The sequence below is a fragment of the Oncorhynchus tshawytscha genome, linkage group LG28 (genome assembly GCF_018296145.1).
Source record: "Oncorhynchus tshawytscha isolate Ot180627B linkage group LG28, Otsh_v2.0, whole genome shotgun sequence".
NCBI classification, from domain to species: domain Eukaryota; kingdom Metazoa; phylum Chordata; class Actinopteri; order Salmoniformes; family Salmonidae; genus Oncorhynchus; species Oncorhynchus tshawytscha.
Genome location: NC_056456.1, coordinates 18,694,953 through 18,721,088, shown reverse-complemented (window position 1 = coordinate 18,721,088; position 26,136 = coordinate 18,694,953). Strand labels below are relative to the sequence as shown.

The following is a 26,136-nucleotide window of genomic DNA, read 5'->3' as shown; positions in this document are numbered from 1 at the left end:
AGGTAGTAACACCCAGGAAAAAGGGGAGGGGAAACAGAACAAAGAGGAGGAGCTGAGAGACTGAATCATAGAATATTGTATAATAGTTTTGTAGTTCTTTGTGTGAGGCAGGGTCACAGAGCTGATATTACCGATACGTTTTTTTTCGGGCATGCCAATAATGCTTTTAATTAAACAATTTAGCCGGCATGATCGGTTATGGGAACAAGCTTCAAAATCTCTCGTAAGTAGAGCAATGGTATTGATAGATGTAGGTCATGTGGCTTCATCCAATAATAACAAATGGACATGATGCATCTTTATTATGTAAACAAGGAAGAGTGAAGATGTCTAACGTGCTGGTCGATTTTCTCTCTCTTACATTGAACGTAAACATTGTATTATAGATTGCTGTAAGCAGGGTATATTTATAAGAGTAGGGAGAGAGAAAGCGCTGACCAGTAGATCACTGTGGATGGATGAATGATGCAACAATCCCAAAGAACCAGGGATCACTCTAAAAATGCACAAGCATACTGTATAGCAAAGCAGCACACTCCTATTTTAGCCAGCATACAGTATCAATCACTACTCTACTGCAAGGCTCTAAGGTATAGGCTACACTGTGCTGGAGCAACCCACTACAGAGTTCAACATCTATTTCAGTACTAAAGCATTGTTAGCCAAGCATAGAGTAATTACTGTAGCTAACAATTCCATTTAATCTGGTCATATCATATTCTTAAAAGGTTTCACTTAACCAGCTCCTTTTGAATTGAGTTGGAATTTTAGAGCCTAGCTACAGCGAGAGATATTTCAGCCTGAAACAAGAGAATATTTCAGCCTTAAGAAGAAGCGCTTGCTAGCTGCCTCATTAGCCTTGGGATTCATCAGCAGTGGCCATTTTGAGATTGTTACTTCTCTGCAACACTAGTTGTAAGGGCCATTATCCCAACATGGAGACAATTAGCCAGTGTAGCAGGTAGCTGATCGTTGGGTAACCAGCCGTGTAACACAGCGCTGGGATTGGTCATTAGACAGGAAGACATGGAGGGAGGCTGGGGTGCCCTGGGGACCTTCTGGGCACCTCAGCCACCCTGTTAGCATGTGTAGTGACTCATGTCCCGTACACACAGACAGACACATGCTGATATTGATTACTGCGTTGTTGGAAAGATCAAGAATGAAAGGCATTTCACTGTACTTGTGCAAGTGACAATAAAAACTTGAAAACTAAAAGGAGATGTTTTCGTAAATCTGTTACCAAAATTTTTTCCCCAATATTTTTTAATATTTTGCATACACTCTGTAAATTGTTTGAAGCAGGCATTGTGCATAGAGTTGCATGGTTTGTTAAACTTTGAAATCAACGGTTTTTGTTTGGCATACATTTTAAACTGACAAATCGGAGACCGCGTAATTCCATTACCGTGGAATTTCCCTAGGTCATACATCATTCAGCACACTGCACAATTATCAAGTCAGTCTCGGCAAACTGTATAAAGAAAGAACCTTTACCGTGGAATTTCCCTAGGTCATACATCATTCAGCACCCTGCACAATTATCAAGTCAGTCTCGGCAAACTGTATAAAGAACCTTTACCGTGGAATTTCCCTAGGTCATACATCATTCAGCACCCTGCACAATTATCAAGTCAGTCTCGGCAAACTGTATAAAGAAAGAACCTTTACCGTGGAATTTCCCTAGGTCATACATCATTCAGCACCCTGCACAATTATCAAGTCAGTCTCGGCAAACTGTATAAAGAAAGAACCTTTACCGTGGAATTTCCCTAGGTCATACATCATTCAGCACCCTGCACAATTATCAAGTCAGTCTCTGCAAACTGTATAAAGAAAGAACCAAATAAAGAGTGAAATCTTCCTCAGCCTCAGAGGCTACCATCTGCTGGAGAGAGATGTGTTGCTGGATCCTAGAGGTGTCTGTGCTGCTGATAAAAATAAACAAGGTGTCCGTAAACCACAGCCTATTCTTCAACACAGAAACAACTCCACAGGGGAAGTGGTTTTCATTACTGACAACAGTGTGGAGGAGCTTTAAGGTTAGGGAGCCAGGTAGGGTCAATGAACAATTTAGACTGAAGGAATCAACTCAGCTTTATCGTTCAGAGCTGCACAGCCACGATAGTCAGCCGGCTCATTTTTTTATTACAGATTTACAAGGCTCATTTAATTGGTTCTTATCTAGGTGTAGCTTGTTGCTGTGTACTCTGGAAGTGTTAATACATCGCTTTGTATAGAGGTGCTTATAGAGGTCTTTCAAACATGTTCTGAGGTACAGGTCAATGAAAAACAGAATAGCCCGAAACAAAAATATGTTAATGGTATAATTAATGTCAATTTTTGCGATCTTAAACAGCACCCCATTCTCTATATGCCTATACACACACACACACACTCAACAGACGGACCACGGTTCAGATTCAGACCCAGAAAGGGATGAGTACGGACCACAGTCCAGATTCAGACCCAGAATGGGATGAGTACGGACCACGGTCCAGATTCAGACCCAGAAAGGGATGAGTACGGACCACGGTCCAGATTCAGACCCAGAAAGGGATGAGTACGGACGACGGTCCAGATTCAGACCCAGAAAGGGATGAGTACGGACGACGGTCCAGATTCAGACCTAGAAAGGGGTGAGTACGGACGACGGTCCAGATTCAGACCCAGAAAGGGGTGAATACGGACCATGGAACAGATTTTAGGAACTCAGTCGGGCTTTCAATTGAATGCTGTTGAGAATTGTAATAGTAGAATGCACAAGGTGCAATTCAGACATTTGGTAGTGCATGGGCAGTTTCCCTAGTTATGTAATTCAGACATTTGGTAGTGCATGGGCAGTTTCCCTAGTTATGTAATTCAGACATTTGGTAGTGCATGGGCAGTTTCCCTAGTTATGTAATTCAGACATTTGGTAGTGCATGGGCAGTTTCCCTAGTTATGTAATTCAGACATTTGGTAGTGCATGGGCAGTTTCCCTAGTTATGTAATTCAGACATTTGGTAGTGCATGGGCAGTTTCCTAGTTATGTAATTCAGACATTTGGTAGTGCATGGGCAGTTTCCCTAGTTATGTAATTCAGACATTTGGTAGTGCATGGGCAGTTTCCCTAGTTATGTAATTCAGACATTTGGTAGTGCAGAGGCAGTTTCCCTAGTTATGGCAGTTTCCCTAGTTATGTAATTCAGACATTTGGTAGTGCATGGGCAGTTTCCCTAGTTATGTAATTCAGACATTTGGTAGTGCATGGGCAGTTTCCCTAGTTATGTAATTCAGACATTTGGTAGTGCATGGGCAGTTTCCCTAGTTATGTAATTCAGACATTTGGTAGTGCATGGGCAGTTTCCAGTTTCTAGTTATGTAATTCAGACATTTGGTAGTGCATGGGCAGTTTCCCTAGTTATGTAATTCAGACATTTGGTAGTGCATGGGCAGTTTCCCTAGTTATGTAATTCAGACATTTGGTAGTGCATGGGCAGTTTCCCTAGTTATGTAATTCAGACATTTGGTAGTGCATGGGCAGTTTCCCTAGTTATATAATTCAGACATTTGGTAGTGCATGGGCAGTTTCCCTAGTTATGTAATTCAGACATTTGGTAGTGCATGGGCAGTTTCCCTAGTTATGTAATTCACTGACAGATCTTAAGAGAGCTATTTATAACCAGAAATGTCCAGTTGACCAAGTAGCCCATGTTAGCTAGGTAAGTAAGTTAGCCGATCTAAAACCTGTAGTTATCATGGCCAGATTGTGAGCACATGGGTGCCTTGAAGTCACTCAGGTATCACAAACACACATACAGTACGATATGGCAAAATGTGTAGAATGGCAGGAAATGAGCTTTAAAACAGCTAAATGTTCTCACCACCCCATGGCTCAATGTGTAGAATCGCAGAAAAATGAACTGCTATCTGTTCTTTCTGCCAAAAAGAGGAATGTGAACAGTTTGGGGTCTCGAGGTGGGGGTTTGTTACTACCGATAAATTAATATATCCATCCGGACATTTGCCACCTAGGAAACTTGTGTGACCGGAAGTTCTCAAATACTAGTTGAGTATCCCCGCCCTATATAGAATACTTCTAGAGCTCTGGTCAGTATGGCGCACTATGTAGGGAAAAGGGTGCCATTTACGATGCACTCCAAGGGTTTAATGAAGACAGTTGGGTTTGACTGACCGGACAGGGCATCATAGAAGTCATCCTCTGTGAGTGTGCTTAGCGTGGAGGACCTCCTGCCTTTACAGAGGGACTGCTGGTCTAGATCCTGGTGCTCTGTAGCTAAGGTCTGGAGAGCCTCTGTTAGCAGCTTGTTCTTCTCGACTTCCTGCTCCAACTTCAGGCTCCACACCTGGGACGGACACACACACGGTATATTAGACATGCCACAGTGTGCGGAACATGTGCACAACACACTTGTTGGCACATTAGACAAGACATGGCACAACATGCCATTGCAAACACTCACACGGATAAACATTTGACATTTGTTTTAATGCATTTCTAACAGATCATGTGAAAAGCAGACTGTGATAGGTGTGTTTGTGGTATTGATCTCTTCCTCTGTAGAGTTCTGTGGTTGATAAAGCTCCTGACGGGACGGCAGGTCATTGTTCTAACCCACGGCCCTTCAGATCCAGTTTCCTCCACTCTGAACCAAACACCCCGGTCTCAGACAGCACCGTGGCCCATGATTGAGTGTCTCTCCTGGGCAACCTGAGCTCAGCTGGACTGGGGTGTTTGACTGGATAGCCATTCCCCCCTCTCTGATGCTGGTGCTGTGGATCCTCCACTAACCCCAGGAGGAAGAGACTAATAAACAGCAATCTGACAAAACAACACTCTTACCAAGCAATAGTCTACAGTACGTCATAACCTGGGGCTTTGATCACTCAAGAGACAGCTGGAAAGAAAGTCAACCTACTTCAAGTTATATTAATACAGTTTCTCTTTTTATGTGTTTCAAGAGAAAATAAGTACTGTGGTAAATACTGTAAATAAATGTGTAAAAACTACGTGTCGATTTTCCCTACTGAGAGGAGAAGTCAATTGAATTCTGTGAGAAAAGAAAGCTCAGTGACTGACGACAAAAACAGAGTGAGCCAAGACTCCACAGAGTGAGAAGATGCCAAAGTCACCTTGGGGAAGGAAGGAAGGCGGCCTGAGCCGACAGTCTCCGTCAGAAACTGGAGCCTGTAAATCAACTGTAAATCTGAGATAGCGAAGAGAAGCCACCGTCCCTATAGTAGTACTGTGCATACATTGTCGAGCCTGTACTCAAAGTCAAAAGCAATCAATAACACAACCTCAACAAAACACCTCTAATGTAAAAATCATACTGTAGTCAGTGAGAGGGGTAGGGGACGGACTGGGAGAGTGTACTTGCTATCTATTCTATATGATTATTTAAAGACATTCATTCCTAGGCATTACTTGGTGAATAAAATGACTTGTTTACATAACTATATAAAAACAAGGAAGAAAGGGCCTCCCGAGTGGCACATCGGTCTAAGGAACTGCATCGCAGTGCTAGAGGCTTCACTACAGACCTGGTTTGATCCCAGTCTGTATCACAACCGGATGTGATCAGGAGTCCCATGCTGGTGATATACTGCCAGACTCTAAATGCCTTGGCATTTGGTTCAGCTGTCTGGCACCTAGCGTCAGCACACAATAGGCCCAGTGACGTCTGGGTTAGGGGAGGATTTGGCCGGGGGGGGGGCTTTACTTGGCTCATCTCGCTCTAGCGACTCCTTGTGGCATTGCGGGCGCCTGCAGGCTGACCTCGGTTGTCAGGTGAACGGTGTTTCCTTCAACACATTGGTGCGGCTGGCTTCCGGGTTAAGTGGGGCGTGTATTAAGAAGTGCGGTTAAGCGGGTCATGTTTCGGAGGATGAATGACTCGACCTTCGCCTCCCGAGACAATATCAAAATTGGGGAGGGAAAAAAAGGGGTAAAATACAAAAACAACAACAAAGGACAAAAACTACTTCAAAATCAGATGATTATGATTTGATAAAAACTCCAAAAAGAGAACCCTTCAACAGCAGAAGAACGTCTGGAGAGTCACTGTGATATGGTGAACTATGCTCTTTCTTTCAAGTCAGAACACTTACAGAGAGAGATAGTAAACAAAACTCTAACTAATTGCCTTGTAAGTTTACAGTGTCAGCCATAGCAGGTGCTGAGCTTTGGTGGGCTAAAACATTCATACAAAATACTCTTCATCCCCTCAAACCCAGACGATGGAGGAGAAACTACTGCAACATTATAATAATATACACTCAATCTTTCCTCTCTGGCTTCTAGCCTAACGTTAATTACCCACGCCTGCTCCAGTGCTGCGTCTGAGGTCAGAGGTGAGGATGACTCCTGTGAATCAATATACTGATGAATATACTGATGCAGGTTGTGCCGAGCTCTTCTCTCTGCTCAATCAGGTTGGCAGGATCATTACTTGACTTTGGCTTTGATTGAACAACAACACAAACAGGAAGCAAGGCAAGGCAAACACGCTGCTGTATGTACCTGAAACAACATCAAAAGGGAATCCTGAACCCAATAAAACAAGATGTATTTTTGTCAAACCCTAACCTACATTAGGCCCCTATAAAATCTGTAATTGTTTTGCCTGACCCCCATTTAGATTTATCCCAAATTCTGTTTTCTTCATTTTGTTTTTCCAGGTTTCTGTTTTCCCGTTTCTTCTGGTTTTCGCTCTCAAAATCACACCTTTAACAACATGTAAAGTGATGGTCCCATGTTATGAGCTGAAATAAAAGATCACAGAAATGTTCCATATGCATGAAAAGCTTATTTCTCTCAAATTGTGTTTACATCCCTGTTAGTGAGCATTTCTTATTTGCCAAGATAATCCATCCACCTGGCAGGTGTGGCATATCAAGAATCTGATTAAACAGCACGATCATTACACTTGTGCTGGGGACAATAAAAGGCCACTCTAAAATGTGCAGTTTTGTCACACAACCCAATGCCACAGATGTCTCAAGTTGAGGGAGCTTGTAATTCCCATGCTGACTGCAGGAATGTCCAACAGAGCTGTTGCCAGAGAATTACACAGACGGGGAATTCTCCTTGCCTCTTCAGAAATATGCATTCTGTTCATGTCTTAAAATAAACTTGGGAAAATTAATAAACATTCAATACATTTAGTTGATTCCCTATTAAGTTAAATACATTTTTGAATACTGTTGAATTCCGTTGTGTCTGGATTGCTGAAGGGCGGCAACATCAATTTCCTTTGTGAAATGCTGGTGATTTATTGCCATACTCTAAATTCCTTGGCATTTGCTTCAGCTGTCTGGCATCTAGCGTCAGAAACAGTCTATCTAGCCTTCCTTCTTTTCCCCCATATACTTACAGTAGGCCTGTCAACATTTGACATTTTAGTCATTTAGCAGACACTCTTATCAAGAGCAAGCAGAGGTAAGTGCCTTGCTCAATGGCAAATCGACAGATGTTTTACCTAGTTGACTCTGGGATTTGTACCAGCGAGCTTTCCGTTACTGGTCCAATGCTCTTAACTGCTAGGTATATGAACACCAGCTAAGAAGACATCCTCTAGAGATCTCAATGGAGGCTATGTACTGGTTATGTCTTAATGGAGAGTTGGTATTGTAGCGAGAGGGAGAACATCAGATACACTCTGGTCATAGGTCAGGGTTAGGCACAGTCTGTATGCTCTGGAGGGGGTTTTCCTTAGATATATACTGAACAAAAATATAAACGCAACATGTAAAGTGTTGGTCCCATTACACATGTGCACCTTGTGCTGGAGACAATAAAAGGCAACTCTAAAATGTGCAGTTTTGTCACACAATACAATGCCACGCGCAATTGGAATGGACTGCAGGAATGTCCACCAGATCTTTCGCCAGAGAATTGAATGTTAATTTCTCTACCATAAGCCGCCTCCAACTTTGTTTTAGAGAATTTTTAATAAAGCCCTTGTGTAGGGAAAAACTCCACCCATGGCTGTGCCCCTGCCCAGTCGTGAAATCTATAGATTAGGGTCTAATTAATTAATTTCAATTGACGGATTTCCTTAAATAAACTGTAACTCAGTTAAATCTGTGAAATTGTTGCATGTTGCGTTTATATTTTTGTTCAGTATAATATAAATAAATGAATAGATCAGATATAATAGACATTCAAATTTAGAAACCAACCTACACTACTGTTCAAAAGTTTGGGGACACTAAGAAATGTCCTTGTTTTTGAAAGAAAAGCATATTTTTGTCCATTAAAATAACATCATAGCCTTCATTTCTCAGAACAAGAATAGACTGACGGGTTTCAGAAGAAAGTTCTTTGTTTCTAGACATTTTGAGCCTGTAATCGAACCCACAAATGCTGATGCTCAAGATACTCAACTAGTCCAAAGGCCAGTTTTATTGCTTCTTTAAATCAGCATAGTTTTCAGCTCTGCAAACATAATTGCAAAAGGGTTTTCTAATGATCCATGAGCTAATCCAAGTTGATCATTTTAAAGGCTAACACAACGTGCCATTGGAACACAGGAGTGATGGTTGCTGATAATGGGCCTCTGTACGCTTATGTATATATTCCATAACAAAATCAGCCGTTTCCAGGTACAATAGAGATTTACACTATTAACAATGTCTACACTATATTTCTGAAAAATGTGATGTTATTTTAAAAATTGACACTTGTTTTTCTTTTAAAAACAAGGACAATTCTAAGTGACCCCAAACTTTGAAGGGTAGTGTATCTACTGACCAAGTGTTGTCTGATACTGAAAGATGCTTTCTTCACATCTTTACCCCTCTCCATTTCCCACTTAGATCACAGTATGCAAGGAATATCTACTGGTCAGTAGAACATTCCAATCTAAGACATAATTATGAGAACCTTCCATTTTATGAGCATAACATAGGCTGGCTTTAAGATCTACCAGACAGATCATCCTTATAAATAGTACATTCGTTCTCACTCTGCCCGTGAAATAAAACAAGCACTTGTCACCACAATGTTCACTATTCCACTCAGAATAAAGTAGTCGTCCTACTTGACAAGATGGCGCCGACAGACTTGGGTCACCCTGATTCCAGCTCCTATCCATCTTTACAGTGTATATTTTTTGCTGTTATTTCGTACATTATTTGCTCAAAACATTTCTTGCATTATTACCAACGGCCAAAAATATATTTTGGATATTAGATTGGTGGTCACTCACCAGAATTTCAACACCTATACACACACCTTTTCTATTCATATACTATCCATACCCTCCAGGGGTTGGAAACCAAAATCGTTTTCCAATGGATTTGTTCGGATCAGAAATATAATTTTTTCCCCCGTTCTGTTCCACTCTTTCGACCAGCAAAATAAAGTTCTGAAAACGGTTCGAACCCCCAAAAAGTACTGGTTTATAATTGTTCCTTTTTAAACCTCTGAAATATACAGTACCAGTAAAAAGTCTGGACACACCTACTCATTCAAGGATTTTCTTTAGTTTGACTATTTTCTACATCGTAGAATAATAGTGAAGACAACAAAACTATGAAAAAAACACATATGGAATCATGTAGATTTGAGATTCTTCAAATAGCCTTTGCCTTGATGACAGCTTTGCACACTCTTGGCATTATCTCAACCAGCTTCACCTGGAATGCTTTTTCAACAGTCTTGAAGGAGTTCCCACATATGCTGAGCACTTGTTAGCTGCTTTTCTTTCACTCTGTGGTCCAACTCATTCCAAACCATCTCAATTGGTTTGAGGTCAAGGGATTGTGGAGGCTAGGTCATCTGATGCAGCACTCCATCACTCTCCTTGGTCAATTAGCACTTACACAGCCTGGAGGTTTGTTGGGTCATTGTCCTGTTGAAAACCAAATGACAGCCCCACTAAGCGCAAACCAGATGGGATGGCATATTGCTGCAGAATGCTGTGGTAGCCATGCTGGTTAAGTTTGCCTTGAATTCTAAATAAATCACTGACAGTGTCACTAGCAAAGCATCCCCACACCACCTCCTCCATGCTTCACGGTGGGAACCACACATGCAGAGATCATCCGTTCACCTACACTGCATCTCACAAAGACAAGGCGGTTGGAACCAAAAATCTCAAACTTGGACTCATCAGACCAAAGGACAGATTTCCACCGGTCTAATGTCCATTGCTCATGTTTCTTGGCCTAAGCAAGTCTCTTATTATTATTGGTGTCCTTTAGTTGTGGTTTCTCTGCAGTAATTTGACCATGAAGGCCTGATTCACGCAGTCTCCTCTGAACAGTTGATGTTGAGATGTGTCTGTTACTTGAACTCTGAACTATTTATTTGGACTGACATTTCTGAGGCTGCAGCAGAGGTAACTCTGGGTCTTCCTTTCCTGTGGTGGTCCTCATGAGAGGACCACCATGGATTGACTGACCTTCAAGTCTCAAAGAAATGAACTGTCGTTTCTCTTTGCTTATTTGAGCTGTTTTTGCCATAATATGGACTTGGTATTTTATCAAATAGGGCTATCTTCTGTATACCACCCCTACCTTGTCACAACACAACTGATTGGTTCAAACTCATGAAGAAGGAAAGAAATTCCACAAATTAACAAGGCACACCTGTTAAATTAAATGTGTTCCTGGTGACTATCTCATGAAGCTGGTTGAGAGAATGCCAAGAGTGTGCAAAGCTGTCAACAAGGCAATGGGAGGCTACTTTGAAGACCTCAATTGAGTCTAATAGCAAAGGGTCTGAATAATTATGTAATTAAGGTTGTTTTTTTATTTGTAATACATTTGCTAACATTTCAAAAACCTGTTTTGGCTTTGTCATTATAGGGTATTGTGTGTAGATTGATGAGGATGTTTTTTGATGTAACATAACAAAATGTGGGAAAAGTGAAGGGGTCTGAATACTTTCTGAATGCACTGGACACACACAGTACATACACTACATTACCAAAAGTATGTGGACACCTCTTCGAACATCTCATTCCAAAATGGGCATTAATATGGAGTTGGTCCCCCCTTTGCTGCTATAACAGCCTCCATTCTCCTGGGAAGGTCTGTACTTCTGTGCAGGTCAATCAAGTTCTTCCACACCGATCTCGACAAACCATTTCTCTATGGACCTTGCTTTGTGCACGGGGGCATTGTCATGCTGAAACAGGAAAGGGCCTTCCCCAAACTGTTGCCACAAAGTTGGAAGCTCAGAATTGTCAAGAATATCATTGTGTGCTGTAACATTTAAGATTTCTCTTCACTGGAACCAAGGGGCCTAACATGAACCATGAAAAGCAGACCCAGACCATTATTCCTCCTCCAAACTTTACAGTTGGCACTATGCATTGGAGCAGATAGCCTTCTCCTGACATCCAGCCTTCTCCTGACATCCGCCAAACCCAGACTACCAGATTGTGAAGCGTGATTCATCACACCAGAGAACGCGTTTCCACTGCTCCAGAGTCCAATGGCGGCGAGCTTTACACCACTCCAGCCGACGCTTGGCATTGCACATGTTGATCTTAAGCTTGTGTGCGGCTGCTCGGCCATGGAAACCCATTTCATGAAGCTCCCGATTAACAGTTTTCTGTGCTGACATCGCTTCCAGAGGCAGTTTAGAACTTGGCATTGAGTGTTGCAACTGAGGACAGACGATTTTACAGCATTCGGCAGTCCCGTTCTGTGAGTCTGGCCTACCACTTCATGGCAGAGCCATTGTTGCTCCTAGGCGTTTCCACTTCACAGTTGACTGGACAGCTCTAGCATGGCAGAAATTTGTTGGAAAGATGGCATCCTATGATAGTATCACGTTGAAAGTCACTGAGCTCTTCAGTACAGGCCATTCTACTGACAAAGTTTGTCTATAGAGATTGCATGGCTGTGTTCTCGATTTTATACACCTTGTCAGCAAAGGGTGTGGCTGAAATAGTCAAATCCACAAATTTGAAGGGGTGGCCACCTACTTTTGGCCATGTAGTGTATTACTGCACTGTTAGAGCTAGAAACATAAGAATTCTGCTGCACCTGCGATAAAATCTGCAAAATATGTGTACACGATCAATACAATTTTATTTGACTCGTCTTTGTAGCTTGTCCTACTTGTCTTTGAAGCTACTGAAACTAAATGAACTCACGTTGCAGCAGGAGCCTGAGCCAAGGAGACCCATCTGGGAAGACTTTGTTGTGTAACGTGCCCCAGTGCTATTTCTCTCCTCCTCACTCCCCCCATCCCTCCATCCTCTCGCCTCAGCACACAAAGCGCTATTTTAGGCTCTACTGAGACCGAGGCTCTGTGGCTGTACTGGAAACACCTGGGACAATCACAGCCCTCTGCCTTCCTACCCGGGACCATGAAGCTGCAAGCTTTAACTTTTGTTTTCACGCAAGACGGGAAAGAGATTATGGGGCAAATGGCCCCCATCGAGGCTGTACATAAATTATTCATCAAAATGGGGTCATAGCTTCTTTACCACTAAGCATTTTAGTCTCTCCACTCCCTCCCAGTTGTGCATTTAATTAAACATCTACATAATGTAGAAACTGCCATCAAAATTACTAAAAGGTTTTAAAAACAATTCTAATAACATGCACAGTTAAACAATGGATGCAAACACAATAGATGCAAACACAGATTTTTTTTAATCCATCAGATATTCACTGAAATATAGCACATAAAACATTTGATTGGCACAGAAATTATTTGGGTGGGAATTCAGGTATTCAATTTGTCAAATTTAAATTTTGTGTTTTTAGAATGGCACAGTGCATTCGGAAAGCATTGAGACCCCTTGACTTTTTCCACATTTTGTTACGTTACAACCTTGTTCTAAAATTAATTAAATATTTTTTCCCCCTCACCAATCTACACACAATACCCCATAATGTCGAAGCAAAAACATTTGTTTTTTGTGTGCAAATTTACAAGAAATTTAAAACAAAAGTAACTTATTTACATAAGTGTTCAGACCCTTTGCTACAATATGAGACTCGAATTGAGCTCAGGTACATCCTGTTTCTACAACTTGATTGGAGTCCACCTGTGGTAAATTCAATTGATTGGACACGATTTGGAAAGGCACATCTGTCTATATAAAAAGGTCCCACAGTTGAGCAAAAACCAAGCCATGACGTCCAAGGAATTGTCCGTAGAGCATTTCGCTACACCCGTAATAACATCTGCTAAACATGTGTACGTGACCTATAAAATGTGAGACAGGATTGTGATCAGGCACAGATCTGGGAAGGGTACCAAAGAAATGTCTGCAACATTGAAGGTCCCCAAGAACAAAGAGGCCTCCATCAGTCTTAAATGGAAGAAGTTTGGTACCACCAAGACTCTTCCTAGAACTGGCTGCCAGGTCAAACTGAGCATTTGGGGGAAAAGGGCCTTGGTCAGGGAGGTGACGAAGAACCTGATGGTCACTCTGACAGAGTGAATGCCAAGCATCACGTTTGGAGGAAACCTGGCACCATCCCTACAATGATACATTCATTTATTTGTTATTTTACTAGGTAACAAGAACACGTTCTCATTTGCACCACCATTAGTAACAGGGATCACCAACTCCAGGCTGACTCCATGCTCTGGGGATGCTAGTCAGGATCGAGGAAAAGATGAACGTAGCAAAGTACAGAGAGATACTTGATGAAAACCTGCTCCAGAGCACTCAGGACCTCAGACTGGGATGAAGGTTCACCTTCCAACAGGACAACAACCCTAAGCACAAAGCTTTTTTTTTTTTCAATATTTTCTTCTTCTTCTATTTCATGTGATGTACGTGTCGAGACGATGCGTTAAAATCCAGACAATGTATTCTCCTTTAAGCCCATTTCAGCCATTAACGGGGTGTGTTTAAACAGGTCATTACAAACATTTCCATGGTCGTAACATTAAAGGGGGGAAGACAGGCACAAGCAAGCGTATGAAAGACTCGCAGGAGTAAAATGAAAGCAATCAAGCTAGCGATATTTAAGTGACAAGTGGATTTTGCACACTTCAAACACAGGAAATAGATGGCTGATAAAGACAGATCCTCAGGTGGGCAGGGGGATGCTCATTGTTAACATAATGGAGTAGCATCAACTAAACTTGGCAAAAAAATGGTCCTGGGGCCTGTTCAGGAGAACGCAATGTTACAGAACATTCACATCAGATGGAGCTGTAGTGGATAGCAGCCGTATTACAGGCTCCTGACTAATTCTATTTTTTAAAATGTTTATGCTGATCCTATTTATTATTATTTATTTTCTTACATGTCGTCTCCGCCATCATTTCCTGTGACCGAGAACAACGATCACTAACTTCAATTAATGTCTACTTCGACAAGTCGGCTGCTCTGGACCAGGCCCAAATTCCCAGGACTCGAAAGAGGGTGCAGCTGCGAAAAAGAGGCAGGCGAGGCGGAATCCAGACAATACTATGTCGGCGAACAAATACTGCCATTTCCCTCTGTTCTGTTGGCGAACATGCAGTCACTGGAGAACAAACTGGATGAGCTCCGTGCGAGACTAGATCATCGGACCTGAAAAACTGTAATATCCTGTGTTTCTTAGAATCGTGGCTGAACGAGGACACAAATCAGACCATGATTCTATCCTTGTGCTTAGAGGCAAAATCTCAAACAGGAAGTACCAGTGACGGGCTCAATACAGAAGTGGTCCGATGAAGCAGATGCTAAGATACAGGACTGTTTTGCTAGCAGACTGGAATATGGAATTTACCATATCAGTCACCGGCTTCATTAATAAGTGCATCGACGAAGTCAAAGTCTTTTTTTATTATTTGTATTTTACCCACATTTATTCTCCCCAATATCATGATATCCAATTGCGATCTTGTCTCATCGCTGCAACTCCCCAACGAGCTCGGGCGAGTCGAAGGTCGAGTCGTGCGCCCTGTGAAACGTGACCCACCAAACCGAGCTTCTTAACACCCGCCCGCTTAACCCGGAAGCTGCACCAATGTGTTGGAGCCCGATCTGACACAAGGAGTTGCAAGAACGTGATAGGCCAATTAAAGCCCGCCCAACCAAACCCTCCCCTAACCCGGACAACGTTGGGCCAATTGTACGTCGCCCTATGGGATTCCCGCTCACGGCCGGTTGTGACACAGCCTGGAATCAAACCTGGGTCTGTAGTGACGCCTTAGACTGCTGCTCCACTTGGGAGGCCTGAAATTGTTTCTGTTGTTATAAAAAGATAAGATTAGCATTTCTGTAATATTATTTTGTTTAAATATAAAATAATATATTTAGTCTCTGAGAAATTAAGGTAATTGATTGCATCTAAAGTGAGCATTTTTATTTCTAGGATTAGTATAATTTTCAATAAATATAGTACCCAACATCCGATTTGGACCAAACTTTTTCTAACAAGGAGTTAGAAATGAGGAATCCAAAGGAATGTTCAAAAGCGACCCATGGACCCTCCACGTCAATCCCACCCCAACAACAAGTATATAGTATCAGTTCTCTGTGTCTGACAAATATTATGTAGCTGCGGCTCTGAGTATTGTTTCTTTATCCTATGTAATGTACTCCCAGTAAAATTGGTAGTTCCCCCACCCCCCAACAAATTAGTCATTGAAGTTATGTTTATGTCCCATTCTACATCCTGATATTACCAGGTTCTGACCACTAGATGGTGCTGTTCCTGCTGGAATGTGAAAAAAAGATTGAAGTCCTCTCCTCAACATTAAAGGGATAGTTCAGCCAAATTACAAAATTACATTGGTTTGCACTCCACACTGCCTTCACCCATCTGGACAAAAGGAATACCTATGTAAAAATAATGCTGTTCATTGACTACAGCTCATCACCAAGTTCAGGACCATGGGACTGAACACCTCCCTCTGCAACTGGATCCTAGACTTCCTGATGGGCCGCCCCCAGGTGGTGAGGGTAGCCAACAACACATCTGCCATGCTGACCATCAACACAGGGGCCCCTCAGGGGTGTGTGCCTAGTACCCTCCTGTACGCCCAGTTCATCCACGACTGTGTGGCCGTGCATGACTCCAACACCATCATCAAGTTTGCTGACGACACAACGGCGGTAGGATTGATCACCGACAACGATGAGGCTGCTCATAGGAAGGTCACCAGAGACCTGGCGGTGTGGCGCCAGGACAACAACCTTTCCCTCAATGTCAGCAAGCTAAATGAGCTGATAATGGACTACAGGAAATGGAGAGGCGAGCTTCAAGGTCTTCGGTGTCCACATCACTAAGGAATTAACATGGTCCACAGACACCCATACAGTTGTGAAGAGGGTACAACAGCGCCTCTTTCCCCTCAGGAGGCTGAAAAGATTTAGCATGGGTCCTCAGCTCCTCAAAAGGTTCTACAGATGCACCATTGAGAGTTGGTTGCACCACCGCTTGGTACGGCAACAGCAAGGCACGCCACCGCAAGATGCTCCAGAGGGTGGTGATACGGCCCAGTACATCACTGGGGCCAAGCACCCTGCCATCCAGGACCTGCATACTAGGTGGTGTCAGACGAAGGCCCACAATATTTTCAAAGACTTCAGCCACCCAAGCCAAGGTTCAGAGTTTTCCCTTGTAGTGGGGCAGCTTGTTTCCTGGCCCTACCGGTAAACAATGACTGCGGCCAGGAGTTTTTCCTAATCTGACTCACACAGTCTGGAGAAACTACTGGCTCTACCTAGATTACATGACTGTGGCCCTGAGTTTTCCCTGGTCAGGTTTCCTAGTCAAGAAAAACTCAGGGCCCTATTCATCATGCCGTGAAGAATGGCTAGGTAGGCAGAAGCTGCAGCAGTAGTGACAGCTGTGTCTGTGGCAGGAACAGTGGAATGGAGATGGATGGAAGGATTAGGTTTGATACTGTCCATCACTCCCTCCTTGATACTCTGCTAGGTGTCTTAATCCCATTAGTCTGATCTAACACATCCGACTCAGAGGGAGCCAACACATCGTAGTACTTGTTCAGACTTATCATGTGATTCTTGGCAAAGCATCTAATCCCCTGGTGGTCGGCTGTCGAGCCAGTGAGCCCGTTTGACACTCACTTTGCATCTCTCACTGTGGACAGAATCTTCCAGAACACTATAGTCATAACCGAGATATTCAGACATCTATCAGACAGAACTAGCCCAGGACCAGCAAACAGAAGGCAATGTATCTAACCACCGTGGGGTCATTCAAATACCAACTCAAACTGTTATTTTTCAAATAGTGATCTACTTTTTCCAGGCATATTTGTTTCTTACAATGAAGCTGATGAAAGATACTGGTATATGAATACATTCAAACCGTATTGCAGAGGAAGTCTGTCATACAACCTTCCCTCTGGGTATGCCATTACAGCACCAGATGTTAAAGTCCAAGTTCACTGAACACAGTATTAAGGTAATCACTGTTTGTCCTTACTGTATTGCTAAATCTCTTCTCCAGGTACTTTTCCTAATGCTCTAACGAAATGACAGAGTACACTACAATAAACCTCAATGTCATAAAATAACTCAGAATTCCAGATAAAAGTCAGAAATGCACTGAACACTATGCGAACCCCTCTTCGTGTGTACTCAATGCCTCACATCACCATCAGAGCAGTCAAGACAACTTGTTCTGAATGTAAAACGCCTGTTTAGAATAATCTCCTACCTACAACATTGAAAAACTACACACCTGAACAATCTTCAATTACAAAGCCCCACAATGGAACAAGCAGGGTCTACAGAGACCAGTCTATTGCAAATAGACCCAGTAGAAAATTAAAACAAAGAGAGGAGGTTTGTCTGTACCTGTGCAGATGGAGGGCACTGCTGTCACCGATCCTCCTTTCTCCTGTCCGGGATGCTCTGCTGGGTGGTGGAAGTGTGCCTGCTTTTGTGTGTGTGTGTGTGTGTGTGTGTGTGTGTGTGTCAGCCTCCTCAGTATTAATATGCATACGCTTTAGTTCTGTCTATAAACAAGCAGCATTTCCCTTGACTGAGTGAGTGTGTGCTTGGAGGAGTGTACAGGTTTGTGTGTGCGCGCGTGCCTGTGACTGATCTGCGGGCCGAGTGCAGAGCTCAGCATAAAAGCGGATCTTGCTCAGCTCTGTCCTTGCTGCAGGCTCGCGCCAGTGATTAATAAACTGTTGTAATTATGTCCCAAGGGCATGGCCCGGCCACTAGGACACACACCCCTCCATACTACACACATACACAGCCATCAGCCCTTCCCAATCCACTACCCCCAGTCACACTCCGCTACTGGCCAGTCACAACAGGGGGATGGGCTAGAGGCTTCTATAACCCATTCACCATGAATGAAATCAGCCAATAAGAGCACAGCACGTAAACAATTGTGTAAGCATAAATACGAGTGAACGGGCTAGATGCTTTTCATCAATGAATTTTGAATCGCATAATATCACAGCCTGTTTGGTCTTTTTAAGACCAACCCCCCTTTTAACAGAGGCATAGCATGTCCTCTGGTTGGAAAGATGATAGATGCTCCACATAAAATAGCCCTCTGAGTAAAAAAAGCAGTGACCAACAAATTGTTTAAAAATAGCCTGGGTCGCATACAATTCAAACCACATTTTAGGGATAGTGTTGCTAATCTACGATCCTTTTAGATTATAATGAATATGATTATATGTACAGGAGGGACCTGATTCTAGATCAGCACTGAGATGCTTTATGACTGAGGTGGAGGTGAGGTTGGAGGGGTGTGGTAGAGGTGGGGTTGGAGAGGTGAAGTAGAAGTGAGGTTGGAGAGGTGAAGTAGAAGTGAGGTTGGAGGGGTGAGCTAGGAGGTGAGGGAGCTATAGTAGTTACCGTACCTCCTGTTGTTTGGAAAACAGGCTCAGACAGAAGTGTAGGGCAGAGCTGGTCTCCCTGGAGAGGTCACTGGTCTCCCTGGCCTTCAGCAGGAGAGGAGTAGCCAATGCTGGAACACAGAGGAAAGAGTTAGGGCGAGGAGAGGAAAGAGTTAGGGCGAGGAGAGGAAAGAGTTAGGGCGAGGAGAGGAAAGAGTTAGGGCCATAGAGATATACAGTCAACACTATACAGTTCTATCTAATTCTGTGGCTAGGCCTTTCACACCATCTGACAGTTACACACATTACATAAATGTTTATTTTAACCAAAGGTTAATCATATCCCAAACTCTTCATTGAATAGTGGTCCTTGCGGAGGCTTGTTCTATAGAATTTACAGGGTTAATACATGCCAATATCAGTAAAAGGGGCACTGTGATTGAATGACAAGATCATTTAACTGACTTTAACATGTGGTCAGATTGTGTTCAGATCTGTCTGTATGCATTCTCTGCGGCTTTCTCCTCAGTCTGGATGCAATCAGACTACCGAAAGCACATACAGTGGTCGACGTCATCAGCACTCCTCCCACAAGTGTCCAGAAAACTTGTGTTTTGGGACCGAGAGGCCTTTTTTCATTATATTGTAGGAGGAAATAAGTCCATAGAGTGTTAGCTGACCTCAAATGCTAATCAGATAGCTAATATAAACAATTTAAAAAGAGTTATGCTAACCCCTTTGCAATCCCTTTAGCATTGCATGCTAGCTAGCTACAGAGGTTAGCTGGCTAATTAGCTAATGCCATCAGTTGTTATTTTTCTATTTTGCCTATTTCCCCGTTTGTAGAATGCATACTGGCATTTGAATATAGTGCGGGGAAAAAGGAATCCGGACACGGTAACCACATTTAAATGTAGGCGTAGATGCATGGCGCGTTCGGAATTCCATGATCAGAACTCTATGATCCGAATACTAAAGCTGCATGAACTGTCAAGTCTAGACACGGCCATAGACCGACAGACAGTAAATGAGAGAGACTGGCAGAAGCTGGAGCAGTGAGAACATGAATAGGAGATCTCTTACTGTTGTTCTCCTCATTCTTCACCATGGACAGAAAAATACACACTTGAGTCTCCAATTTCTGCTGGCAGACTTCAGCAGCCTGCAAAGGAGCGAGAGAGACACTTTACCTTGTGTAAGTACACACTGGCCGCACACAGCTTTGATAGGACGCTATTCACTTGCCTTAAAAGTCTATTGTAGTACGGATGTTAATCTGTGTTGGTTTGAATCCCAGTCTGATTATGTGTGTGTACGTGTGGCATTGGGTGGAAAATATACTGCTGGTAGAAAATAATTGCGCCGACCTGGAGGGAGTCTGTTAGGTCCCCCAGTGTAGCTTCATCCCCCTCCTCATCCTCAGTGGTCTGCTCCTGAGTAGTGTTACAGCTGCTGTAGGCCGTATGCTCCTCCAGGGCATCCAGCCATCTCTGCACGCACACACAAACAAATAAATCACACCAACAACAACAGGCCTATGTGTTGTAAACTATGAAGTACGGTGTCCCAAACCACATAATATCTATCCTAGGAGAACTTCACTTTTCTGATAGCCTCTGGATCCGTCTTAGATGACACCTTGAAGTGATGGAGACTGTGATCAAAGCACCGGAGGCTGAAGAAACACTTGTCCCATGCTTTTACCTGGAGGAATATGAATCAAATTCAGTGAAACAAACAATAGTCAATATAGATATGAAAATAGGTATTTCTAATATCAACATAATGTGATTAAAATGCATTCCAAGAACGAAGGTGTTGGGTTTTGGAGGGTAGGCCTATAAGTGACAGTAAAGGGTTACTGTATTTTGTGCTGTCCACATCTCAATGTTTGGTAAAGCATTGAACACAGAACCCTGGCCTGGTGCCTACCTACCCTGCAGTGAGCTTTCATCAGAGCCTTAGCGCCTTGCTTCCGGACATCCGCCACGGCATCAGCTCTAGAAACAAACACAGACAGAAAGATGAAGCTATCAAGAGCTTTTCACTGTACTACCTCAAGCTCTTCAGGGGAAAACAGGAGGAGCAAGGGGCTGTGTATGCAATAGGGAGGGGAGATAGAGAGAGAGATGAGGAGGGGGAAGAAGGTTGGAGGACTCACTGTCTAGGGTACCAGGACAGGACCCCATCTTGAATGACCACCCAATGGGAACGCCATGCCAGGAACCTGGAACTCTATATTGGACAGGGCCAAAGACAGCATCGCTATACTATACTGAAGGATGTCAGTTTTCAGAAGTTTCAGAGTAACACTAAACACCACTGGTCTATACTGTACACATTTTACAGTAGGTACTGTATGAAATCATTGAATTACATTCAAGAATGTACAGAATATAGGAATACTTGTTGTGAATAAAACACAAGAATACCTTCCATAGGAGGCCTTCAAACTTCTGCACACCACTAACTGTATCCTTAGGGGAAGAAAAAACATTTCTGTTTCATGAGTATTTTGTAAGTCATGATTTCATTGAAAACTAGAGCACTGGACCGATGCTTTTAACAGTATCTGCAGCTTTTCACTGCAGTGTTCTTCTCACACCTCACCTGGTCACGACTGCCCTCCAGAATCTGCTTAATCTCCTCACTGCAGGCCAGGTCAAACACTGTTTGGTCTGCAACAGAACCAAGCCATTTATCAGACTATTATCAATTACCTCCATCTAAAAATCTCATTTAACTGTACAGTATATGAGAATATGATATATGAACGGTGTAAATAGTATTTTTGTTGTCTCTTGATGTCTTTCCAATATATAACTTTTTTTTTTGTTAATTTTATTGAATGTAATATCTTATGTTGTTCATGTCTATAACTGTTCTGTACCTTGTCATGTATTTGTACCTTCTATGTGGACCCCAGGAAGAGTTGCTGCTGCATGGGCAGATGCTAATGGGGTTCCAAATCAACTAAACTAAACCTCATACCAGCTGACAGGGAGGGAAGGCAGTGAATACACCACATAGGATGTTCCCAAATGGTAACCAACACCCTATATAGTGGACTACTTTTGATCAGGGCCCATAGAGATAGGGAAGAAGGTGCCATTAGGGACGCAGTCAGACACCAGCTAAGTAGGCGTATCGTTTGTTTCGCAAATGTGGTAATCTATACACCTCTTTTCTTTTTCTACACATTATGAAACTTAAGTGATGATGATTTCAAACTACATCCAGGCTCTATCAAATGTAATATCCATGCAATCAAAGTCCCACTTAACAAAAAATATAATATTTTTCCATACAAAGGATGTGCATGGTGAGGATAGGTCAATTATGGTTTACCCAAAATTCTGTGTTTATTTCCTCAGTGGACATATCAGTAGGGAAACATACCACTCTTGTTCTTCATGCTGGAGCTAGCTCCACACTTGAGCAGCTTTCCAACACACTGCTTCTGCCCCCTGTAGGCAGCACAGTGTAAAGGCGTGTTCCCCTGCAGGTCTCTACAATCGATGTCAGGAGGCCGCTTTCTGCTGAGCTGAAAAAGGAACATCTAAAGTGAATGAATTAAGCACATGGTTTCTTAACATTCACATAACATGCATGCATGTAAGTCAAATCTGCATGTAAGCAATCAATATATCTATGTGCAAACTACATGGGTCCTCAGATCTTCAAAAGGTTCTACAGCTGCACCATCGAGAGCATCCTGACTGGTTGCATCACTGCCTGGTATGGCAACTGCTTGGCCTCCAGAGGGTAGTGCGTACGGCCCAGTACATCATTGGGGCCACGCTTCCTGCAATCCAGGACCTCTATACCAGGCGGTGTCAGAGGAAGACCCAAAAAATTGTCAAAGACCCCAGCCACCCTAGACATAGACGGTTCTCTCTGCTACCGCACAGCAAGAGGTACCGGAGCACCAAGTCTAGGTCCAAGAGGCTTCTAAACAGCTTCTACCCCCAAGCCATAAGACTCCTGAACATCTAATCAAATGCATTGCACCCCCCCCCCCCTCTTCTAACACCACTGCTACTCTGTTATCTATGCATTGCCATTTTAATAACTCTACCTATGTGTACATATTACCTCAATTACCTCGACTAGCTGGTGCCACACATTGGCTCTGTACCGGTACCCCCTGTATATAGTCTCACTATTGTTATTTTCCTGCTGCTCTTTAACTACTTGTTACTTTTATTCATTTTTTAAAACTGCATTGTTGGTGAGGGGCTTGTAAGTAAGCACTTCACTGTAAAGTGAACACCTGCTGTATTCAGCACATGTGACTAATGCAATTTGATGTGAATAGAACCAAACAGGTTTGTTGCATAATCTTGGTTCCTCAATGGAAGGACTAGGTTGACCTCTTCAATGACGAGGTCAGTAACCAAGCTGAAGACAATAACATGAAAGCTCAAGTCATGTGTACAGTGCTTAATCATCAAGAAGACCAAAGCCACGCTTCTACTACCCCATTCTGAGGTAAAGAGGCTTTGCCCTAAAGGGCACCCTATTCCCATATAGTGCACTACCTTTGACCCGAGTCCTATGGGCCCGATAGATCTCTGGTCAAAAGTAGTTCACTTTTTAGGGAATAGGGCACCATTTGGGAGGTAACCAGAGATTCAGTGGAGGGTCAGAGATGATCAGATGCTGACCAGCTCAGACAGGGTGAAGACGTCTCCCTCTCTGGCCGCCTCCAGAAGTTTCTCCTCCTGTCTCCTCTCAGCTCTTCTCTCTGCAGCTGCACAACATTAAACAGAGATTGTGAACCAGGGTAGTGTTCAGTAGGGCACACTGTAGCAAAACATTATGCAAAGGGGGAAAAAAATAGCTTAATATTTGACCTACTGAACAAAATCTAGTGCAGCGATGAAGAGTCCATCAATCATTCCTCTATTATAATCCCTAATCACAACCTACCCTCCAGCATGGTGTTGATTTCATCATCCTCAGTGACAGCTTTAGGGATCTGTGCTTTCCCGTTGATGATAGTGGAACTGGCATCATATCGCAGCAGCAACAGAACTACCTCCTGTGAGAGAAAATAGGATTACGTTCTCCATAGAAATGCACCACTAAGTAGCTGTGCACACTGCATACCTGAACAGACATGATCTTGTACACACGTGTATCTGTGTAAAAAGCCCATGAAAAGTTTACCTTTCTTCCTGCTAAGGCAGCTTTGTGTAGAGGCGTGTCACCCATGCTATTCTGCAAATTCACATCAGCACCAGCCTAACAGACAGACACATACTGATGCTCACACATATATATTTTAGGAAAATACACTAGGTCAAACATACATAATATAGTCTGTATTATTCTCACCTTGAGCAACTCCTCCACAACATCTTTGTGTCCATAGTAGCAGGCCAGATGTAGAGGTGTCCAACCTGCACTGGTCTTGGTCTTTCCTGGGCCATCACACCAGTCATTTAACAATGAACTGATTACCAGAACAGCAACAGGCTTCTCAACATAAGATGATGATACATTAGACTACATTTAGTTAAAGGATACCTCTGCAATTGATGTTGAGTCTGAGATCTTGCTCAATCCGTAGCTGCAGAAGACACTGGATGAGAGAGAGGCTTCCAGTCTTGGCATAGTGGAGTAACTGCTCCTCGGGGTCTGACAGGTCCATCACTGAAACTCAGAACTTCGTTATTGAGGAAAAATATACTTACATGTGGATGTCTCACTGAGCTAGCTTAATAAATTAACTTTAAAAAACATGTATGTCGCTCTGGAGCGTCAGATAATTGACTCAAATGTTTTTTTTAAATGTACAACTATAATTAAACAACAATACATAGCTCAATAATTACAGATAGACACTTACTAAATCTGCATCACTGTTAGAATTTCTAATGTAACTTTAAATTACTTCTGGGTTAGTTGCCAGAGTCGCTCTCCTCGCCAGGAGTGTATTCATTATTGAAACTGTTTAAGAACCAAACGGAAGCAAATAGGGCAAACGGAACGATACCTACGTTATTTGTCCAATAGAAACTCTCGTTTTCGTTGCAAAACGTACTGCAACAAACAAAACGTTTTGCAACAGAATCGGCGTAATGAATATAACCGGGACAAACTGGTATTGATAGATTCGACTCAACGTTTAACGTACGAAAATGTTTACAAGCACCGACATTCACTTCAAGTGAACCCCGAGCAATAAAAACACAATATTCAGCATTGATATTCGGGACATTTGGCTATATTCTCGCGCTTGAAATTAACATTTGGTGGTTGCAAGAGTACAGAAAAGTGTCGACAAGTGTTCATGTCGTTTTTGGTAGGCTACACAAGACTGTATTGCTTCTAATCCTTGGTAATGAAATGAATTAGCAGTCCAGATATTATAACTCACATACGTTCCGCAGTAAACAGCGTGGACTATATTAAAGGTTGTGTTGACGTTCAGACATTGACAGTGCATAATGGTGAAATTGGATATGGATGTCAGCTGACAAGGACTGGAACGTGAACTGTGGACGCACGTGACCAATTTAAACAGCTCAACATTTTAGCATCTAAGAAACAATGTTTGTTTTAAAATGTGTTTAAATCAGATTTCAAAATCACGGGGAGTTAAGAAAATTCATTGAACGGAGCAGGCTGTTGCTCATTTGAACATGTGTAGTTCTTATATTATAGACAAGATGGAAGTATTGCAATGAACCATCCCCCCAGATTTGTAGGCTATGTAGTACTATTTATTATTTAGTCATTCGGCTATTAGACTAGAAACAATACATCATTCCTTTGTGATGTGCAGTGACATATACATGTTCACCCCCACACTAAAACACAAACACAAGCCTACCTGGGAAAAAAATATTAAAGAAATGCCAACTCTCCAGGGACATTGACCTGCAAATTCTACCTTTATCACTAGAAGTTCAGGCCATCATCCTCCTCTAATGGAAGCTAGAGCCAATATAGACCAGGCTGGCCACTCAGACAGAGAGTGGTCTTGTTAGTCGTGATGGTGTGAGTTCCGGAAGCCCCAGTATGCAGCCATTGGGACTAATGAGGGTCATCTCTGTGTCTGCCGCAGGGGGCCAAACATTCTCCTCCTGGGGCTTGAAAGCCAGGCGCATTGCAGCGCATGGCAGGCCATTAAGGCCCACACTAAGGGGGTAACCAGAGGCCACTCAGGAAATGAGGTGGCAGGCAGAGATGTGTGTAGTCTAAACGTATTATTCAGGGAGGGACAGAGAAGTAGAGAGATATTTATATACACAGTGTTCAAAACATTAGGAACACCTGCTCTTTTCATGACATAGACTGACCAGGTGAAAGCTACTGTGTGATCCCTTATTGAAGTCACTTGATAAATCCACTTCAATCAGTGCAGATGAAGGGGA

The 26,136-nt window shown here is 42.8% G+C and overlaps 1 protein-coding gene across 2 annotated transcripts in view; it reads right to left on the bottom strand.

Annotated features, from left to right (window-relative positions):
• The window catches only part of LOC112226855 (oxysterol-binding protein-related protein 1), a 41,068-nt gene extending 15,810 nt beyond the window's left edge, over positions 1 to 25,258 (bottom strand). Inside the window, exons 1-16 of one of the 2 annotated variants that reach the window (XM_024391470.2) lie at positions 25,137 to 25,258; positions 24,284 to 24,409; positions 24,092 to 24,177; positions 23,924 to 23,998; positions 23,684 to 23,795; positions 23,419 to 23,504; positions 22,151 to 22,295; positions 21,362 to 21,429; positions 21,184 to 21,228; positions 20,913 to 20,986; positions 20,688 to 20,751; positions 20,354 to 20,455; positions 20,119 to 20,241; positions 19,835 to 19,913; positions 18,776 to 18,882; positions 4,178 to 4,349 (exon numbers count right to left, since the gene is read on the bottom strand). In XM_024391470.2, the coding sequence (XP_024247238.1) occupies positions 4,178 to 4,349; positions 18,776 to 18,882; positions 19,835 to 19,913; positions 20,119 to 20,241; positions 20,354 to 20,455; positions 20,688 to 20,751; positions 20,913 to 20,986; positions 21,184 to 21,228; positions 21,362 to 21,429; positions 22,151 to 22,295; positions 23,419 to 23,504; positions 23,684 to 23,795; positions 23,924 to 23,998; positions 24,092 to 24,177; positions 24,284 to 24,407 (1,462 nt within the window). In that variant the 5' untranslated portion in view covers positions 24,408 to 24,409; positions 25,137 to 25,258. Of the gene's footprint in view, positions 1 to 4,177; positions 4,350 to 18,775; positions 18,883 to 19,834; positions 19,914 to 20,118; positions 20,242 to 20,353; positions 20,456 to 20,687; positions 20,752 to 20,912; positions 20,987 to 21,183; positions 21,229 to 21,361; positions 21,430 to 22,150; positions 22,296 to 23,418; positions 23,505 to 23,683; positions 23,796 to 23,923; positions 23,999 to 24,091; positions 24,178 to 24,283; positions 24,410 to 24,605; positions 25,117 to 25,136 lie in introns of those variants that run through there. The other variant, XM_024391469.2, reaches the window with a different exon arrangement.
• Positions 25,259 to 26,136: the final 878 nt, after the last annotated feature.